Source organism: Esox lucius, chromosome 13 (genome assembly GCF_011004845.1).
Source record: "Esox lucius isolate fEsoLuc1 chromosome 13, fEsoLuc1.pri, whole genome shotgun sequence".
In the NCBI taxonomy this organism is placed as follows: Eukaryota; Metazoa; Chordata; class Actinopteri; order Esociformes; family Esocidae; genus Esox; species Esox lucius.
In genome coordinates this window covers 5,478,760-5,498,012 of record NC_047581.1, presented here as the reverse complement: position 1 = coordinate 5,498,012, position 19,253 = coordinate 5,478,760, and the positions used below count along the sequence as shown (strand labels likewise).

At 42.6% G+C, this 19,253-nt stretch overlaps 1 protein-coding gene across 1 annotated transcript; it reads right to left on the bottom strand.

The window, feature by feature from the left end:
* Window positions 1-1,354: 1,354 nt before the first annotated feature.
* LOC105025389 (peptidyl-prolyl cis-trans isomerase C) lies at window positions 1,355-7,130 on the bottom strand. The gene is made up of 5 exons (XM_010896022.4): window positions 6,983-7,130; window positions 6,143-6,256; window positions 5,217-5,310; window positions 2,797-2,981; window positions 1,355-2,456 (listed from the first exon to the last, which is right to left on the bottom strand). The coding sequence occupies exons 1-5, from the start codon at window positions 7,085-7,087 to the stop codon at window positions 2,328-2,330; spliced, it is 627 nt and encodes a 208-aa protein (XP_010894324.2). The 5' UTR covers window positions 7,088-7,130; the 3' UTR covers window positions 1,355-2,327.
* Between the last annotated feature and the right edge of the window lie 12,123 nt (window positions 7,131-19,253).

Genomic DNA, 19,253 nt, shown 5'->3' with positions numbered 1-19,253 from the left:
GATCAGAAGATACTGTATTCATTAGATATAAAATTGATGGGCCTATTGTTTCTGGAAAGGAAATTGCAGTGGTCTGTATGATCCTATGATTCTATCAGGCTTTTTCGTACCGTGCTGATTCGTCTGCTCTTGACCTTTCCAGCGTACTGTCCCACCATCCTGCACTGAAGGTCCTGTGGGAGCCCTGCTTGCTGCCCAGTATTGTTGGTAATGAAGCCTGTCATCCCTTCACAGCCTCTCCCAGCCCTGCAATGGACAGAGAGACAACTTCCAGACCATCTCCCATTGATCGTTTCATATATTCCCCACCAGCTCTGGGACTGCTCTTACCCAGTTACCTCGCTGGACCGTTTTGCACTCTTTGTGGACAAGCTGCTTGGTCAAATCCCCTCATTACACACCCAACCACTGAGTGATGGTTCAAAGCCACCGTTCCACACTACATGCACTGTCTGTATAAGACTAGTGGGGTCACAGTACAGAAAATACTTTGGAACTGGTTAAGATGGAGCATTGGTGCGTGGAGGCCATTGTAAAACAACAGAAGTACATTGCAGAAAAAACAAAATAAAACATGTAGACTTGGTCTCGCAAGCTGAAATATAAGATCCAAGAGGTTTACTGTTTGCCCAAAATCTTATTTCCCTGAAACTGTGATCACAAAGCTGTTTATGTCCGTTAGTGAACATTTGTCTTTTGCCAAGATAATCTATCCACCTGATAGTTGTGGCATATCAAGAAGCATGTTGCATTTCTATTTTTGGTTCATTATAATAGTTTTTTAAGACAGGTACAAGCTACAGGGTAGCTTTTCATTTTAGCTGGAGGGAAAAGATGGAGGGAGATGGAGAATATAGACTTTGTGTGTGTGTGTGTATGTGTTTCTCAGTACTCTCATGAGATCTCTCCTCTGGCTTTGACCTTTGTATCCATGGTTGTTTTCTTCCTCTAATCCTGACAGGGTAGAGACATGGGAGAGGAGTAAACAAATCACATACCGTGTTCTACTTATTTTCGCATCACTGCGACTTACCCAAATCGCCTGTCGACCTCAACACCTGCATTTGACCGTTCATTTCAAATGGCTTGGAGCTCTATTAGTTCGCCACAAGTTATTAGTTCATTCATACCATATTTTGCCCAGAGATTTATCCCTTAGCTACTCATTGATACACTGTACTATTTCTCCCAGGCTGGTTGACTCATACCTATTGCATTCATTGATGAACAAGTAAGTTCAACAGTAATTAACTAAAGTCTGGAAAAATAGCAAAGCAAAAAATAACTATGAAAGAAATTGAAAACTACAACCACTCAGGACTGATGTCAATATGAACAAAACTGGTACAATACATAAATTCAAACAAAAGCATTTTATTGTAGAAAATACACTTGTTGGCACTTTCATTCCCTATTATTGCTTCACAAATAATAGAACATATTATTGGATGATATGATGTGTATATATATTTAGTTTCAATTATAATTATAGACAAAAAATTATTCCTTTCTAATATATTAAATTTAAAAAAACACAGCCAATAGAAATATCAGGACATTTTATCCAAAACATGTTACATTTCTTTTTCTGTGCAATTTGGCATGGAGTTATTTTTAAAATAACTTTACAGCCGGCTACATGTACCATAATAACCCTGACAATTTGATTTCTCATAGATAATCAACATTGATAAATACACAATGATAATGCAACATATTCGCAATGAGAATATCAATAAGATTCAGATATACATAAATAACAACATGCAGCTGTTTTGATTAAATTTGAGGCATAACATGTGTAAACCTGTAAAGTATTGCATACTTGCTTGCATCAACCTTTTGTAAAAAAAGTTATTGTAAAAAAAAAAGTCAGCTTTGCATGACAAAGTGCTGAGAGGATAGTGCAAATTACATATTGATAATGTTGGCAGTTACAGGTTAATCATTTGGCAAGTAGTGTAGATTAAAGAAAAATAAATAATATACAAGGGCGGCAAGTAGCCACTGCCATCTGACCAGTAACTGAAAGGTTGCTAGCTCAAATCTCCTAGGTGTCATGGCATGTAACGAAAAGTTCTGTCCGGGAGCAAGTCAAATAACCCTAAATGCTCCTGTGAGTCACTCTGGATAAGAGCATTTAATTGTACGACAGGTTAATGCATTCCTCATTAATGGTATTTTCTCACAAAGGAAGTATATTAATTTTGTTTATTGTAAGTACACCCACTAAATAGCCACAGATATGCTCTTATGGTAAAAAAAACTAACAAATACATAATGTTTGTATGCATAATGGATATATCTAAGTGAAAGAGGTAATAACCCTACCAGCCCTCCACTTCCACAATGAAGGGCTCTTTGACTTCAATCTTCCCACTGTTGACAATTACACACTCTGTATAGGGAAGGTTTCGGTCATTGGTGTCTTGGAGCTCGATGGTATGAACCACTGACTGAAAAGAAGTTTAGAAATATTTAATTATTAATCATACCAATGTGTATCACCTGTATGGCAGTACATGTGTTCTACTTTACCATACAAGTATAGTAACACGTAGCAAACCATGTGAGGACATTTTGCAGGCACATAACAATCCATTTCTTTCTGTCCTCAGAACAAGTTTGATTAAGCAGAACTGGTATGTGCTTTTGGTGGGCATCACTTGTTAAAAATAGGCTATTTTAGATTTGGTTTAGAAATTCTTCACAAGTATAGTAAAATGTGTGTGTTTCAAAATGTTTTGCCACAAAAACAACTCAAACTCTAACGTCAAATTGTGGGCTTCCACTTACCATACCCTCCAGGATCTTTCCAAACACCACATGTTTCCCATCCAGCCAAGGTGCCCTGGCCGCAGTGATGAAGAACTGGGAACCGTTGGTGTCTGGTCCAGCATTGGCCATGCTTACCCAACCTGCTCCAAGGTGCTTCAGCTTGAAGTTCTCATCAGCAAATTGGTTGCCGTAAATGCTTCTACCTATTCCAAACAATAAGGAAACAGCATTTAGGGAGTGTTTGGGGGATGGATGGAGACACCGCATTGTAATGAAAAACTGTGGAGTTTATTGTATGTCATTATTATAAAGACTACTGTTTGTTATCTATCCTGTTTGCCAAGTCATCTGACCCTCACCTATACATGTACAGGTGCGTAAACCTCAACTACTTCGTAAGCGGCACATTCTGTTCTGGTACTCCCTGTATACAGCCAAGCTACTGTTGTATGTCATAATTATTCACTGTGTTCCAATTTATCTATACTGTATACTATTCATACATCTTTATGACTGCCTTGTTGGGATAAATCCTGTTGATAATCATTTTATGTTTAGTCCATACCTGTTGCTAACAACGCATGTGACACAAACAATTTGAATTCTAAATTATAGTTATTTGGGGTGTTATCATTTTAAATGCCGGTACTTTTTATATTCAGGCATAGGAGCGTCACAATACTTTTGATCTTTTATTCTATAAACTGGAAAATATGTTTGGTGCCGGTTTTCAGCTCAGCTGGGTTCCAGCACAAGTTTTGTATTCATCAGTAAAATACTCCGAAACATTTCATGCAGGTTATAGTAAATGATTGTGCATTGTTGGAAAATGCTGTGGGTGGGGAAAGAATTTCTATATTATGATTGGGCATGTCTTTCCACCTAACAGAATACAGTACCTAGAGTATCTATCGAGCACCAAAAAGATTTTGACCACTTGTGGGTGCATGGAATAACTTAGGGATGTACACACTTTTGTTGCCAGCGGTTTAGACATTAATGGCTGTGTTGTGTTATTTTGAGGGGACAGCAAATGTACACTTTTATACAAGCTGTACACTCACTACTTTACATTGTAGCAAAGTGTCATTTCTTCAGTGTAGTCACATGAAAAGATATATTCAAATATTTACAAAAATGTGAGGGGTGTACTCACTTTTGTGAGATACTGTATGTTGTAGATTCTTTGAAGTAGCCACCCTTTGCCTTAATGGCAGTTTTGCACAATCTTGGCATTCTCTCAACCAGCTCTTTGAAGGTTTTTTTGAAGGTGTTCCTACATATGCTGAGTACTCCTTGGCTGCTTTTCCTTAATTCTGTGGTCTAGCTCATCCCAAACCATCTCAATTGGGTTGAGGTCGGTTGATTGTGGAGCCCAGGTCATCTGATGCAGCATTCCATCACTCTCCATCTTGGTCAAATAGCCCTTACACAGCCTGGATGTGTGTTTTGGGTCATTGTCCTGTAAAACCAATGATAGTCCCCCTAAGCGCGTATCGCTGCAATGCTGTGGTATGCATGCTAGTTGAGTGTAACTTGAATTCTAAATGAATCACCACAGTGTCCACAGCAAAGCACCCCCACACCATCACACCTCCTTTTCCATGCTTCAGAGTGGGAACCACACATGCAGAGGTCATCTGTTCACCCACTCTGCGTCTCACACAGAAATAGCGGTTGGAACCAAAAATCTCAAACTAGGACTCATAGGTCTAATGTCCACTTCCTTTGTGTCTTGGCCCAAACAAGTCTCTTCTTATTAGTGTCCTTCAGTAGTGGATTCTTTGCACCAATTTGACCATAAAGGCCTAATTCATGCTAACTCATATGAACAGGTGATTTTGAGATGAGTCTGTTACTTGAACTCTGTGAAGCATTTATTTGGGCAGCAATCTGAGGGGCAGTTAATTGCCGATTTCTGAGGCTGGTAACTCTAATGAATGTATGCTCTGCAGCAGAGATAAATATATCTTCCTGTCCAGTCCTTATGAGAAACATTTTCATCATAGCGCTTGATGGTTTTTGTAACTGCACTTGAAGAAAATGTCTTGAACATTTCCAGACTGACTGACCTTCATGTCTTAAAATGCATTCCAGGTGACTACCTCATGAAGCTGGTTGAGAAAATGCATGCTTGCAAAAAGAGTGTGCAAAGCTGTCATCAAGGAAAAAGGGTTGCTACTTTGAAGAACCAACGTTTTTTGATTTGTTTAACACTTTCTTGTTTACTACATAAATAAATGTTGTGTTATTTCATAATTTTGATGTCTTCCCTATTATTGTGCAATTTCTAAATAATTATATACAAAGAAATACCTTTGAATGAGTAGGTGTTTCCAAACTTTCACTGGTACTGTAAATATCCACATTCTCCACATTGTAGAATCAATGTCTGAGACAGCCTTTGGTATGATCAAAAACAGTTTGGCCTTTCTTACCTCCAGTGCCATCTCCAGCTGTGAAGTCACCTCCTTGGATCATGAAATCCTTTATTACCCGATGAAACTTACTTCCTTTGTAACCGTATCCTTTCTGCAAAAACAAAACATTTAGAAATTTTAATGAATGTAACATCTATTGATCTAAAAAAATTCAGATGGAGCAGATGGGCAGGGCCCAGCACATACTTATAATATAGTTTACACTGCAAATCAACCATAACTAAGACCAAAATATAATGTGTCTACTTGTGTAAAGATTCCCTATAGGCTGCGGTAAATAACACAGAAATGTTGCTACATAATCCGTTGTGTAACAGTTGTGTATTATGTATATAACAGTTATGCATCTTCTGTGTATTTTTTAATCATTAATAATGTTTATTTACCACGATCTGGTAAGTGCTTGGTATGTAGGGGTTCCTAAAAGACCAATCTTTCTGTAATGGGGTCATAAAATGTTTTAGGTCAAACTGTTATAGCAACATTTCTAGGAACATTTATAAACTGCTCCGTTTTAATTTAACACTTTTTAACCACAGTTTTAAGAAGGAAGTCACTTTTTCCCACTTTCTCTACCCTATTTTTAAATCAGATGACACCGTATTTTTCACCAAAAACAAAAGGGGTGCACATTTAAGTTTTTGCCCTAGCTCTCACATACCTGCTTCAAATGTTGCCCTACCACCAACACACCTGATTGACGTAATCAACCTATCATCAAGCCTTTAGTTTGAATCAGATGTGTGAGTGCAAGGGCAAAAACTAAAACGTGCACCCCTTTGGGGCCCGAGGACTAGGATTAAGAAACACTGCGCTAGACATATCATGAACTATGGACTGAATTAGTATTCTGATGCTTTCCTCTGTGTTAGTTACTCACACCACAATAACCAGTTTCATGCATACATCATACAGTGGCCTACCTCTCCTGTGGCAAGAGCTACAAAGTTATTCACAGTCAGGGGAACAACCTCCCCAAACAGGCCAATCACGATCCTGCCAACCTCATGGCCTGCCACTGTGATGTCAAAGAACACCTGGGTTGGCGAGACGAACAGAAAACAGAAACATACAACATAACAGAGTAAAATGGAGTAGAATGGAATTACCCAAAGGCATTTTTTTAATATACTATAATACACTTCAATCGGTAAACAAATAATTGTTTACAGTTCGTTATTAATTAAAAATTCCACACACACACACACACACATACACACACACACACACACACACACACACACACACACACACACACACACACACACACACACACACACACACACACACACACACACACACACACATATATATATATATATATATATATATATATATATATATATATATATATTATGTTGTTATGTGTTTTAATAAATGTAATACATTATGTATATAACATTTATTAAGTGTTGAATCTAGGCTATTTAATTTAAATGCCTGACCTATATGGATAGTACCCACAACCTACAACTACATTTAAAAAGTATGACATTTAAATAAATTATTAGTAACTTATCCTAGCCCCTAACATTATATAAGATACATGTACCAAGACGTTAAACGGTAGAATGGGATAAATGCAAGCAACGTGCGGTTATTGGGCTCTAGCCTACCCGTTATGAACACGAAGACTTTCGTTGGCTAGTCTATGTATTCAACACCGCGCATCCACAGAATCCCCGTTAGGCAAGCCTGCATTACACCACGTAGTAATCTCCGACTTCGCATAAAATTTAATGAAAGTACGATACTCTACTAACCTTTTCAGTCACTTTAGGTCCAACCCGCCCTCTAGAACATCCAACGTTTTCTGAAAATGATAGGGTCAAGAATACGAAGGCAGACAAAATCATTTGCAGCTCCATCTTGCAGGGCCGGAAAAATCCTCAACGCGTCAAAAATGCTGGAAAAGGCTTTTTTTTTTTTTTTTACCTTCCATCCTTCTGGCACCCCAGATCCCTCCTCTATTGGGATGTGCTTTAGCTGATAGGTTGGCTTTACACTGTAGCCCATCCTACTACGCTTCAGCTCAAGGTATACATGAAAGCAGCCCATACGGGTACTTTGCCCTCGCGTCATGCTCCCGCCCCTTTTGGGGGATAAGCAGCCCATTTCATTTAACTGGCGGTAAATACAAATTCCGACGTATTTGCCAATTGATTTTCAAGGACGGATCTGTAAGTCTGTAGACAAGTGTGTAGACAAAGCAGTCACTCACAATTTTCAAACAGCAGCTTTATTTTGATTGGACAAAATGTACATATCAGAATGCTTTCATTGGTTTAACAGAAAATAAATCTTATTTTTTTATTGAAATATGACTGTGGCCAACAATTTTCTTTCTGCATAATTCCTGGTGTTAGGAAATTTACTAATTATGTCAAATCATACTAATCTGAAGCATTTGTTTAGCCTAAATGTTCTGGAAATTATAAAATGTACTTTTATATCAAATTATTATCAATTAAAATATATTTAAAAATATTTTACATTATGTCGTTTAGCAAATGCTTTGTCTTACAGGCTGAGAAAAATCATAGCATAAAACTACTACAACTACAACACCTACAACATAGCTCTAAACAGCATGTGATTGATTGATTTATTCCTCAAACCATTCCCAAACAATTTAGTGTGGCAGGGGCATTATCCTGCTGAAAGAGGCCACTGCCATCAAGGAATACCATTGCCATGGAGGGGTAATGTGTGGCACATGTCAAACTGAAGTCCACATAAAAGCCTGGACCCAGGGTTTCCCAGCAGTACATGCCCCAGAGCATCACCCTCCATCCACCAGCTTCTAGTCTTCCCACAGTGCATCCTGGTGCCCTCACTTCCCCAGGTAAATGGTGCACATGTACATGAAATCTACGTGATGTAAAAGAAAACGTGACTCATTAGACCAAGTCACAGTCTTCCACTGATCCATGGTCCAGTTCCTATGCTCGCATGCCCATTGTAGGCACATTTGAAAGTGGTCACAGGGGTCATCATGGGCACTCCATACTCGGCAGAGTAGGATGCACTGTGTGCAACATTTTCTATGACTTATGCCACTGTAGACCTTCTGTCAGATCGGACCAGACAGGATAGCTATTGTCTTGGGTGCCCAACATCCTGTCAACAATTTGTGCCTCCTCTGACCACTGCCTCCGGTGCTTACTTTTTAAATTGGGAGGTGCCGGAACACTTTTGTGCATGGGAGGGGTTGGGGTTCTAGGTGGCTCTGAGGTACCGGGATGCATGAGAAAAAAAAGAAAGAAAGAGTCTAAATGTATTCCCAGCATGCTGGCAGACAGTTAAAAGAACCTGTTTGTCTATGGTGCTGAAATGGACAGCGCACCAAAGCAGTTTACTTCTAAAACACACGAACACAGGACACCCGCCAGGGAAATTTTACATCTCTATAGCCTATAAAGTCAGCTTTGAGCTTGAATATGTGTGAACCACAAATACTTACAATAAAAATAACATTAATGTGTTTAAAAAAAACATGTATATCAGAATAGTCAAACAGGCCTATTTAAACATTGCAGGACAGAAGGAATATTTATATACTGTATATTCCTATATACAGCCATTTCCTCTTATGTCTTGACTTCCATGTTCCGTGTTTTGCTCCTGGAGTCTGTGCAACATCTGTGTCCTTTAGCAATCCATGACCTTCCATATGGGAGTGGATTGAATTTGGTCAGGGGTGGCCCAACAAGGTTTATAAAGAGCAGTCCTGATATAGTGGAGGTATGTAGAGAGCCGCGAGTGAAGTGCACATCAATCAATCAATCACATTTATTTATAAAGACCTTTTTACAACAGCAGTTTTACAGAAACACCCGGCCTTAAACCCCAAGGAGCAAACAACAGTAGTGTTGAATTTCAGTGGCTAGGAAAAACTCCCTAAGAGTCATCAGATTCATCTGAGAAAATCCACGTTCATATTCCACACTTGAGATGGGGATTGTGTTGACCGCCACTAACAGTTCTTTTAGAAACAATTGGTTTCTCTGTACACCCTGTAGGCGCGTATGACTGTGCATGGACTGTCAAGGCCAAACCGCTGGCAGAGAGACACAGTATTCCTGCATCCTCGGGCCACTATTGCGCGTAAAGTACCTTCAGCTCCTTTATGAACTGGCTGTTTCCTGTCATGTCTACCTCGGGTCCTCCTTCTGAGAACATTCTGGCCTCCATGTTCCTTGCTACGCTCTCAAATAACTCATTTTGATTAAGGACTGTCTGGTTGCCCAGCATTGAGTTTGACACCTTTGAAATTTGGCTCAGGCTGAGTTCAGTGTGTCGGTCTGGCTGCTCTGCCATTGCATAGAAAACCCTCACTTCACTGTAAACTGCACTGTGCACAGTAAAGATTGTCTCTCCTTTGAAATTCAAGGGACAATTCAGATCATTCTTGAAGTGCATCAGACATTAAACCTATATTGTAAACAATGGCAGGGCCACTATAGCTGTGATGAGTAATGCTGTCGCGCAATGCTGCTGTGAAGTGCTTGTGAACGGCAGGTTCATTTCTCCACACAGCCTCTACAGTTCTAAAATTCGAGGCCACCCATCTCATGTCTAACATTCTGCCAATTCTGCATAGCTGAATGTCTAACGTATGTGCACACTCCCTCAGTTCTATTCTGTTTTTGTTAGATACGCTATAAAGTGCATACAATTTGTCCATTAGTATTTTAATATAGCCTCTATCTCTTTCACTACATCCCCTACTGCAAGTTCAAGTCTGTTTACCAAGCAAGGTCAAACAGTTATGTTAGGAAAGATATTCTGCTACACTACTTTTGCATCTCAGCATCACCATCACAGGTTACTCCAATAAGGGTTCTGGAGAGAAATTTACAACTTCCAGTGCAGATAACAAATTACGGACAATTCCTCCAGCAGTTAAATCATCGAGTTCTACAAGATCCACAAACATGTTTGCAAGTATGTTCATATCTTTAAGCTGAAATCTGATGTATACAATCAAGGCACTTTTCTTTAAGCTGGTAGCCTCATTCAACATTAGGCTGATTATGGTAGCGCACTGTATGCCTACTATTCTTTCAAATATTTTCGCTTCATTTTGAAAGCAATATGTTGCTGTATGTTTGAGCATGCAACATTGGAATGGAGAATTATTCCCATGTCAAGCCCATTCAATTTCTTGCTCAAAGCCATGAGTGGGCCTGTGGTGTTTAGCCTCCTTGTATGCTGTTCGGAAGACTCTGGCGGTGGTGTCTATGTTTTCATTTTGAGCATTAATGATAACTTGTGTTAAGATGTCCTCTTTAGCCTTTTCAACAATGCTTGCTGCTTGCTTTTTTCGGAGGGCTCTTCATTTTCTTTTGATGTCTGAGGCAGAGGACGTTACTGTACATTCCACTCCCGTTCTTTTGCTAGTTTCATCCCTCCGGTCTTCTCCAGACCCAAGCTCCCTACCTTTTTGCATGTTTCACAGCCCAGCTTTGAATTCTGCATGACAAGCCAGGAGTCATAGATTTGCTAGTTCTTGTACTGAGCCTCTGTCCAAATGTAACTTGCTTTAACAATTTTGTTAAATTATGTACTTTCCCCCTCTCCTGCCGAGTCTGACTCGCTAGATGGGTTAGCTGGTGTAGATGCAACTGGTGGAGGTTCAGAAGTGGTGGGATTAGCCGCGCTACTAGCAAGTAGGGCATCGCTATCAGGATCAGGTTGCTCCTCATTTCTGTCCACTGGTACTGTCTGCTCTCTGGCTTGTTTTGAATTTGATGCATATTCATCATCTTTCTCTAGATTTTTAGGCTTAGGAAACATAATCAAACTTGATTGCCTTTTCTTATTCATTTTTTATTATGTAATGAATGTCACGCCCTGATTTGTTTCACCTGTCTCGCTGTTGTCTCCCCCCCCCACCAGGTGTCTCCCATGTTCCTGTTACGGCTTGTCTATTTATGCCTGTGTTTTCTGTTCGCCCGCTACCAGATCGTATTGTCTTTTCATGTGTTTCCAGCGTTTACTCCCATGTTACCTGTCTCCTGTTACCCGTTCTCTGCTCTGCCTTCCCAGTTACCGAACCCCTCCTGTCCCTGACCCCAATCCTGCCTGCCCCCTGTGCTTCTGCCTTGTGGACCACCTCGTTACGACCTTTGTCTGTCCCCGACCTCGAACCAGCCAAATCCTCTGTACCTCTAGTGTTCCAATTAGTTTTCTGACCTCTGCCTGTCTGCTGACCACGAGACTGCCTATCCCTACTATAAACGTCTGTGCACGACACCTCCTCTCTGCCTCTGTGTTCGCGCTTGGTTCCACACCCCAACCCTGTCAATTAATGCTTTTTCACGGTTGTTTCTGAAACAACACGGCTAGTTTCACTGTTAGCAGTTTACGTAAGGTAATTGCGTAGGCTTCTGTTCGCCAAATCACTATGACGCACTACTAAAGCCTGTTTCAAGATCAGGAATTTACTTTTCAGGCTGACTGCCTATATATTTATTGCACATAACATTCTGTGAGAGGTACTGGATCCAGCCAAAAAGGTCCCGGAATGAATGAAATAGAACCTGAGAGGTCCCGGATCCTGTTCCACCAGGATCCGTCTCAAATTAAGCACCGACTGCCTCCACTTACCAATACTGACCGGGAGTCCCCCACAAGCCTTGTCGTTTCAGAGATGCTCTGACCCAGTTGTCTGGCCATAACAGTTTTGCACATTTGCACAATTTTGCACATCTTTACTCCTTTCCATTTCTACTGCATCCAACACATTGACTACAAGAACAGATTGTTCACTTATCATCTAACCTACCCAGACCTTGACATTTGCCCTTGTTAGGAGATGATCAACATTATTCGCTTCACCTGTGAGTGGTCATAATATTTTGGTTCATCAGTGTATACTAATATTTAAATTTATTAAATATCTGAAACACGCTGGTATTGGTTATGGTTGGACCGAGGGGCCCCTGTTTAGGTTGTGGAGGTACCCTGGTATAGGTAGTGGAGGAATGGCCTAAATATTGTTTGTGGTTGAGTCCTGGTAAGACTTGAGGTGGAGTCGATTGGCCCTGGTATGGATTAAAGTGGAGCCAGGGGGCCTTGGTCTGGTATGGGTTGTGGTGGAGCCAAGGGGCCTTGATATGGGTGATGAAAGGGCACTGGTATGGGTTGAGGTGGAGTCCTGGTAGTTAAGGGGCACATGATGGGCTGAAGAGTCCACATATTCCAAGCACTATTGGCTTATCTATCTACATTTTGCATTCACAGTAGATTGTCTCAGGGGCCTCAGACCGTTATTGGCCATTATTGGGATGCTTTGTAGCCTGAACCCTCTAATGGTCAGAGGTCCCTGGGCCCAGGCCCCAGGCCCCATTTACCCGGTCTATAATCCGGCCCTGTTGATTAGCACAAAATAAGAAAACCATATTGCTTTTTACCTATTAGGAGCACAAATACTATGGTCAGTCAGGCAAACAATTATTTGAAGTCGTTGTCGATCAAAACGATAGAAATAGGGGTTGATTGTCCTTTCAGTCTGCCTGCAAGTGGACAAATGACCCAACCCAATGGCCAAAGGTGTTATATCCTGATATACAGTTGCGGTAAAAAGATTCCATACCCTTGGAGAACGTACCTTGGAGAATGTACCATTTGTAAAGAAAACACAAGTGAGCAGTCTTTTATTTCTTATGGGATTAACTTTCAAATGTAGGTCTTAACAGAATGGCACAATCATAAAACAAAACATGGCAACAAAGAAAAAAGTAGTTCAAAGAAAAAAAACTGTTCAAAAGTCTGCATACCCTTAGTTCTTAATATTGTGTCTTGCCGCCTTTAGCATCAATGACAGCATGCAGTGTTTTGTAATAGTTGCCAATGAGGCCCTGAATTCTTACAGGTAGTATAGCTGCCCATTCGTCTTGGCAAAATGCCTCCAGGTCATGCAAAGTCTTTGGTTGTTTTGCATGAACCGCAAGTTTGAGATCTCCCCAGAGTGGCTCGATGATATTAAGGTCAGGAGACTGTGATGGTCACCTTTTCTGCTGTAACCACTGGAGGGTCAACTTGGCCTTGTGCTTAGGGTAATTGTCATGCTGGGAAGTCCAAGAGTGTCCCATGTGCAGCTTTCGTGCAAAAAAAATGCTAATTGTCTGCCAGTGTTTTCTGATGACATGCTGCATTCTTCTTGCCATCAATTTTCTTGCCAGTGGCTTCCCCGTGCCTTCAGAAAACCCATCAGTGAGCCACCACCATGCTTCACAGTGGGGATGGTATTCTGTTCATTATAGGCCTTGTTGACCCCTCTCCAAACATAGCGCTTATGGTTGTGACCATAAAGCTCTATTTTGGTCTCGTCACTCCAAATTGCAGTATGCAAGAAGCTGTGAGGCGTGTCAAGGTGATGTCGGATATATTTTAACCAGGCTTTTTTGTGGCATTGGCACAGTAAAGGCTTCTTTCTGGCAACTCGTCCATGCAGGTCATTTTTGTTCAAGTATCGTCGTATTGTGCTCCTTGAAACAACCACACTGTATTTTTCCAGAGCAGCCTGTATTTCTCCTGAGGTTATCTGTGGGGGTTTTTTTGTACCCCAACCAATTCTTCTGGCTGTTTTGGCTAAAATCTTTCTTGGTCTACCTGACCTTGGCTTGGTATCAAGAGATTGCCGAATTTCCACTTCTTAATAAGTGATTGAACAGGCTGGCATTGGGAAAGCTTTGGATATCTTTTGATATCCTTTTCCATCTTTATAAAGTTCCATTACCTTGTTACACAGGTCTTTTGACAGTTCTTTTCTGCTCCCCATGGGTCAGTATCTAGCCAGCTCAGTGCATCTACGTGAGAACAAATTCGTTGACTATTTATACACAGACATTTAATGCAATTAAAAAATCCACCAATGTGGGAAATTCAACTTTAATTGCCATTTTCTTCTGTGTGTGTGACCTTGTGTGTCTGTAACAAGGCCAAACATTCTAGGGAATGTAAACTTTTGATCTGGGCCATTTGGGTGATTTCTGTTTTGACAAAATCTGGGCAAATTATGGGTTTTCATGATGCCCCTATAAATAGTAATTGACTGCTAACCTTTCAAGGTCATACCCTGACTTCATTACCTGGAGCAATTAGGCTATTATTGTTCCCCAGCCTAAAATCAAGCTGTTTAGTGGCTAGAAAACACTCCTTAGAGGGGTAGGAACCAAGGAAGAAACATAGAGAGGAGCCAAGCCTTGAGGAGTTTCCAATCAAGTATTGGTTCTGCTGGGTGAAGATTATAAGAATACAGTTGTGCTCATAAGTTTGCATACCCTGGCAGAAATTGTGAAATTTTGATGCACACAAAGAATCTAGGGGTTCCCCTGTTCCCCTCTCCAGGAGCCATCACCTTATCGTGGTGGAGAGGTTTGTGTGTTCCTATGAACCTGAGGGCTGTGTTGTCTGGGCCTTAGTGCTCCTGGTAGGGTTTCCCATGGCTAAGTGGTCTCAGGGGAGGAGCCAGACTAAGAATGGTTCAAAACAACCCTATGTATAAACGAGGAAGAGGAGGAGTTACCCTGCCCGGAGGAAGCCCGGGGCCCCCGTCTGGAGCCAGGTCCAGAGGGAGGGCTCGCCGGCGAGCCCCTGGTGGCCGGGTTTGCCACGGAGCCCAGTCAGGCATAGCCCGAAAAAGCAACGTGGCACCCCCCTCTCTATCTTATGGGCCCACCACTCATGGGAGGAACCACTGGGGTCGGGTGCGCTGCCATATGGGTGGCAGTGAAGGCCAGGGGCCTCGACGGACCAGACCCGGGCGGCAGGGGCTGGCTCTGGGGACGTGGAACGTCACCTCTCTGTGGGGGAAGGAGCCGGAACTTGTGAGGGAGGTGGAGCGCTATCAGTTAGATCTGGTGGGGCTTACATCCACTCACAGTCTCAGTTCTGGAACCGTACTCCTGGATAGGGGATGGACTTTATTCTTCTCTGGATTTGCCCAGGGTGTGAGGCGCCGGGGCGGGGGTTGGGATACTCACAAGCCCCCGGCTGAGTGCCGCTATGTTGGAGTTTACCCCAGTGGATGAGAGGGTCGCCTCCCTACGCCTACGGGTTGTGGGGGGGGAATCTCTGACTGTTGTTTGTGCATATGCCCCAAACAGCAGTTTGGAGTATTTGGCCTTCTTGGAGACCCTGAATGGAGTCCTGTATGGGGCTACAGTAAGGGACTCCATAATTCTGCTGGGGGACTTCAACGCACACATGGGCAATGATGGAGACACCTGGAGAGGCGTGATAGGGAGGAACGGCCTCCCTGATCTGAACTCGAGTGGTCGTTTGTTGTTAGAGTTCTGTGCTAATCTAGGATTATCTATAACGAACACCATGTTCGAACATAAGGATGCTCATAAATGTACGTGGTACCAGAGCACCCTAGGCCGAAGGTCGATGATTGATTTTGTGATCGTGTCATCGGATATGAGACCGCATGTTTTGGACACTCGGGTAAAGAGAGGGCGGAGCTGTCAACCGATCACCATCTGGTGGTGAGTTGGGTCAGGGGGTGGGGGAAGAGTCTGGACAGACCAGGAAAACCCAAACGGGTAGTGCGGGTGAACTGGGAACGTCTGGAGGAGGCCCCTGTCCGAAAGATCTTCAACTCACACCTCCGGCGGAGCTTTTCTGGCATCCCTGTGGTGGTTGGGGGCATTGAACCTGAGAGGTCGATGTTCAAAGCCTCCATTGCCGAAGCTATAGCGGGGAGCTGTGGTCAAAAGGTCTTAGGTGCATCAAGGGGCGGTAACCGGTGAGAGCTAACAACTTCGTTGACTATTTATACACAGACATTTAACCGGTGGTCAGGGAAGCCAACCCGACTGAAGAAGGAGGCCTTCCCGGGATATGTTATCCCGGAGGACTCCGGAGATGGTTGCATTGTACCGACAGACCCGAAGGGCTGCGACCTCTGCTGTGAAAGAGGCAAAACAGCGGGTGTGGGAGGAGTTTGGGGAAGCCATGGAGAAGGACTTTTGGTCATTACCATGGTGTTTCTGGTAAACCGTCCGCCACCTCATGAGGGGAAAACGGAGAACTATTCAAGCTGTGTACAGTAAGGATGGGACACTGTTGACCTCAACTGAGGAGGTAACTGGACGATGGAAGGAACACTTTGAGGAACTCCTAAATCCCACTAACACGCCCTCTATAGTGGAGGCAGAGCTGGAGGCTGATGGGGAAGCATCGTCAATCTCCATGGCAGAAGTCACTGAGGTAGTCAAACAACTCCATAGTAGCAAAGCTCCGGGGATTGACGAGATCTGTCCAGAAATGTTAAAAGCATTGGGTGTGGAAGTCAGGGAAAGTGCCTAAGGAGTGGCGGACCGGGGTGGTGGTTCCCCTGTTCAAAAAGGTGGACCAGAGGGTGTGTGCTAATTACAGGGGTATCAGACTTCTCAGCCTCCCTGGGAAAGTCTACTCAAAGGTACTGGAAAGGAGGGTTTGGCAGATAGTCGAACCTCAGATTGAAGAGGAACAATGCGGATTCCATCCAGCTCTTTACTCTTGCAAGGATCCTGGAGGGGGCCTGGGAATATGCCATCCTGTCTACATGTGTTTTGTGGATCTGGAGAAGGCGTATGACCGGGTCCCCCAGGAGATAATGTGGGAGGTGCTGCGGGAGTATGGGGTGAGGAGGTCCTTTCTGAGGGCTATCCAATCCCTGTACGTCCAAAGTGAGAGCTGTGTTTGGGTTCTCGGTAGTAAGTAGGACTCGTTCCAGGTGGGGGTTGGCCTCCGCCAGGGCTGCGCTTTGTCACCAATCCTGTTTGTAACTTTTATGGACAGGATATCGAGGTGTAGTCGGGGTGGGGAGGGGTTGCAGTTCGGTGGGCTGGGGATCTCATTGCTGCTTTTTGCGGATGATGTAGTCCTGATGGCATTATCGGTCTGTGACCTTCAGCACTCACTGGACCAGTTCGCAGCCAAGTGCGAAGCGGTTGGGATGAGGATTAGCACCTCTAAATCTGAGGCCATGGTTCTCAGCAGGAAACCGATGGAGTGCCAACTTCTGGTAGGGAATGAGGCATTACCCCAAATAAAGAAGTTTAAGTATCTCTTGTTCGCGAGTGAGGGGACAATGGCCGGAGAATCAGAGCAGCGGGAGCGGTATTGCATTCGCTTTACCGCACCGTTGTGACGAAAAGAGAGCTGAGCCGGAAGGCAAAGCCCTCGATATACCGGTCAATTTTCCTTCCTACCCTCACCTATGGTCATGAAGGCTGGATCACAGAAAGAACAAGGTTTTCTCAGAAGGGTGGCAGGCTTCTCCTTAGGGATAGGGTGAGAAGCTCAGCCATCCGTGAGGAAATCGGAGTAGAGCTCTGCTCCTTTGCGTCGAAAGGAGCCAGTTGGGGTGGTTCGGGGATCTGGTAAGGATGCCCCCAGGACGTCTCCCTAGGGAGGTGTTCCAGGAACGTCCAGCTGGGAGGAGACCTTGGGGTAGGCCCAGGACTAAGTGGAGAGATTATATTTCGACACTGGCCTGGGAATGCCTACGGATCCCCCAGTCAGAGCTGGCAAATGTGGCTCGGGAAAGGGATGTTTGGGGTCCCCTGCTGGAGCTGCTGCCCCTGTGACCCGATACCGGATAAGCGGATGAAGATGAGATGAGACAAAGAATCTCAAGTTCCTCGGTGTTCATCAAAGATGATCTCTCCTGGTCCAGGCAAGCAGAATCTGCAGTAAAAAAGGCCCAAAAATGCTTATACTTCCTGAGGAGATTCAAGAAGATTGGCACAACACGCACTTCCAGACACACAAAGAGTTTCCCTCAGGTCATAAGGCTTCTCACCCTGGAACATTGATCTATGATCATATTAATCACATGAACATTTAAAATGATATTTTCAAAGAATTTAAAATGAATTTCACTGCTCAGAACGACACTACGTTATTTTGTGCATTTGACAATAAACAAGACTTTGACTTTGATTCAACATATGCAAATACATTAATTTTGACCATTGTGATTATATAATGGACGCATGTTTATATGATTTAATTTGTTAGGCTGTCATTTAGCATATAATATCAGACAGTTGGCACACATGCTCAGGGATTTGAACACCTTTTCTCATCACGGACTGTATTTAAGTTTCTGCTTCCCCATTTGTCCTGACGGTCTTCGTTTTGGTTTACCCTAAGTAACGTTGCTTCGTTCTTTGTTTCACGTTTTATTTAGTTCATGTTCTAGTTCTGTTTTCCAGCAATCTGTTTTGTTTCAGTCTGTTTTGTTTCTTTTAATAATGTCCTCCATTCTCCATGCGCTTGTGTCCTGCCTTTCCATCCAGCAATTGTTACAATGCCCATGTGCTGATTTGTGCCTGGCTGTAGTAACTACAAGCAAACACAAAAAAGTGCTTGGAAATGTACTACAGATCTCACTAAACAGCACGTTTGGATTTATCCCACTCATACCATGCCAACAAACAACATAAATACACATTCACCAGTAGAAATAACTTTTTTGACAAGTGAATTCATACTCTTTCTCTGTTTGCCTTGCAGATTGCATATAGGAAACTACTGTAAGCAATGATGTTTTGTACCTGCCAAGTACCTGCTGAATTTCTGCGGTTACTGGGCAAAACACAAACATTAATTAACACACATTTACCAACAGAAATAACTTTTTCTAATGATAATTTCATATTGACTAGCAAATTCATGTTTTGTCTACTTAAGATGCCACCGCTTGTTGTATTAAATGTTCAGCCAGGAGAAGAAATGACAGTTATCACAATCAATCACAGTAACCATATCAAAAAAGACTAAACAATGGCGTATATTTCACAGCTAATCAGAATAACTTTATTATTATAACTTATTTCTATAAATTTTACAGCTAATCAGTAAACATGTATTTTTAAATTAAGCCATATCTACAAAGAGTGGCTATGTGTTTTTAATAAGGTCTGCTAGCTGCAGATCTCTTAGTAGCTTATACAGGTGATATACCTAAAGTATGGTACCTATACTACCGTTCAAACGCTTGGGGTCACTTAGAAATGTCCTTGTTTTCCA

Excerpts from the sequence above, each read along its gene's own strand:
- LOC105025389 (XM_010896022.4), bottom strand. The coding sequence starts at position 7,087 with ATGGAGCTGCAAATGATTTTGTCTGCCTTCGTATTCTTGACCCTATCA. Across the intron at positions 6,257-6,982 it reads GACCTAAAGTGACTGAAAAG|GTGTTCTTTGACATCACAGT; the intron begins GTTAGTAGAGTA and ends TCGCCAACCCAG. Across the intron at positions 2,982-5,216 it reads AGCTGGAGATGGCACTGGAG|GTAGAAGCATTTACGGCAAC; the intron begins GTAAGAAAGGCC and ends TGTTTGGAATAG.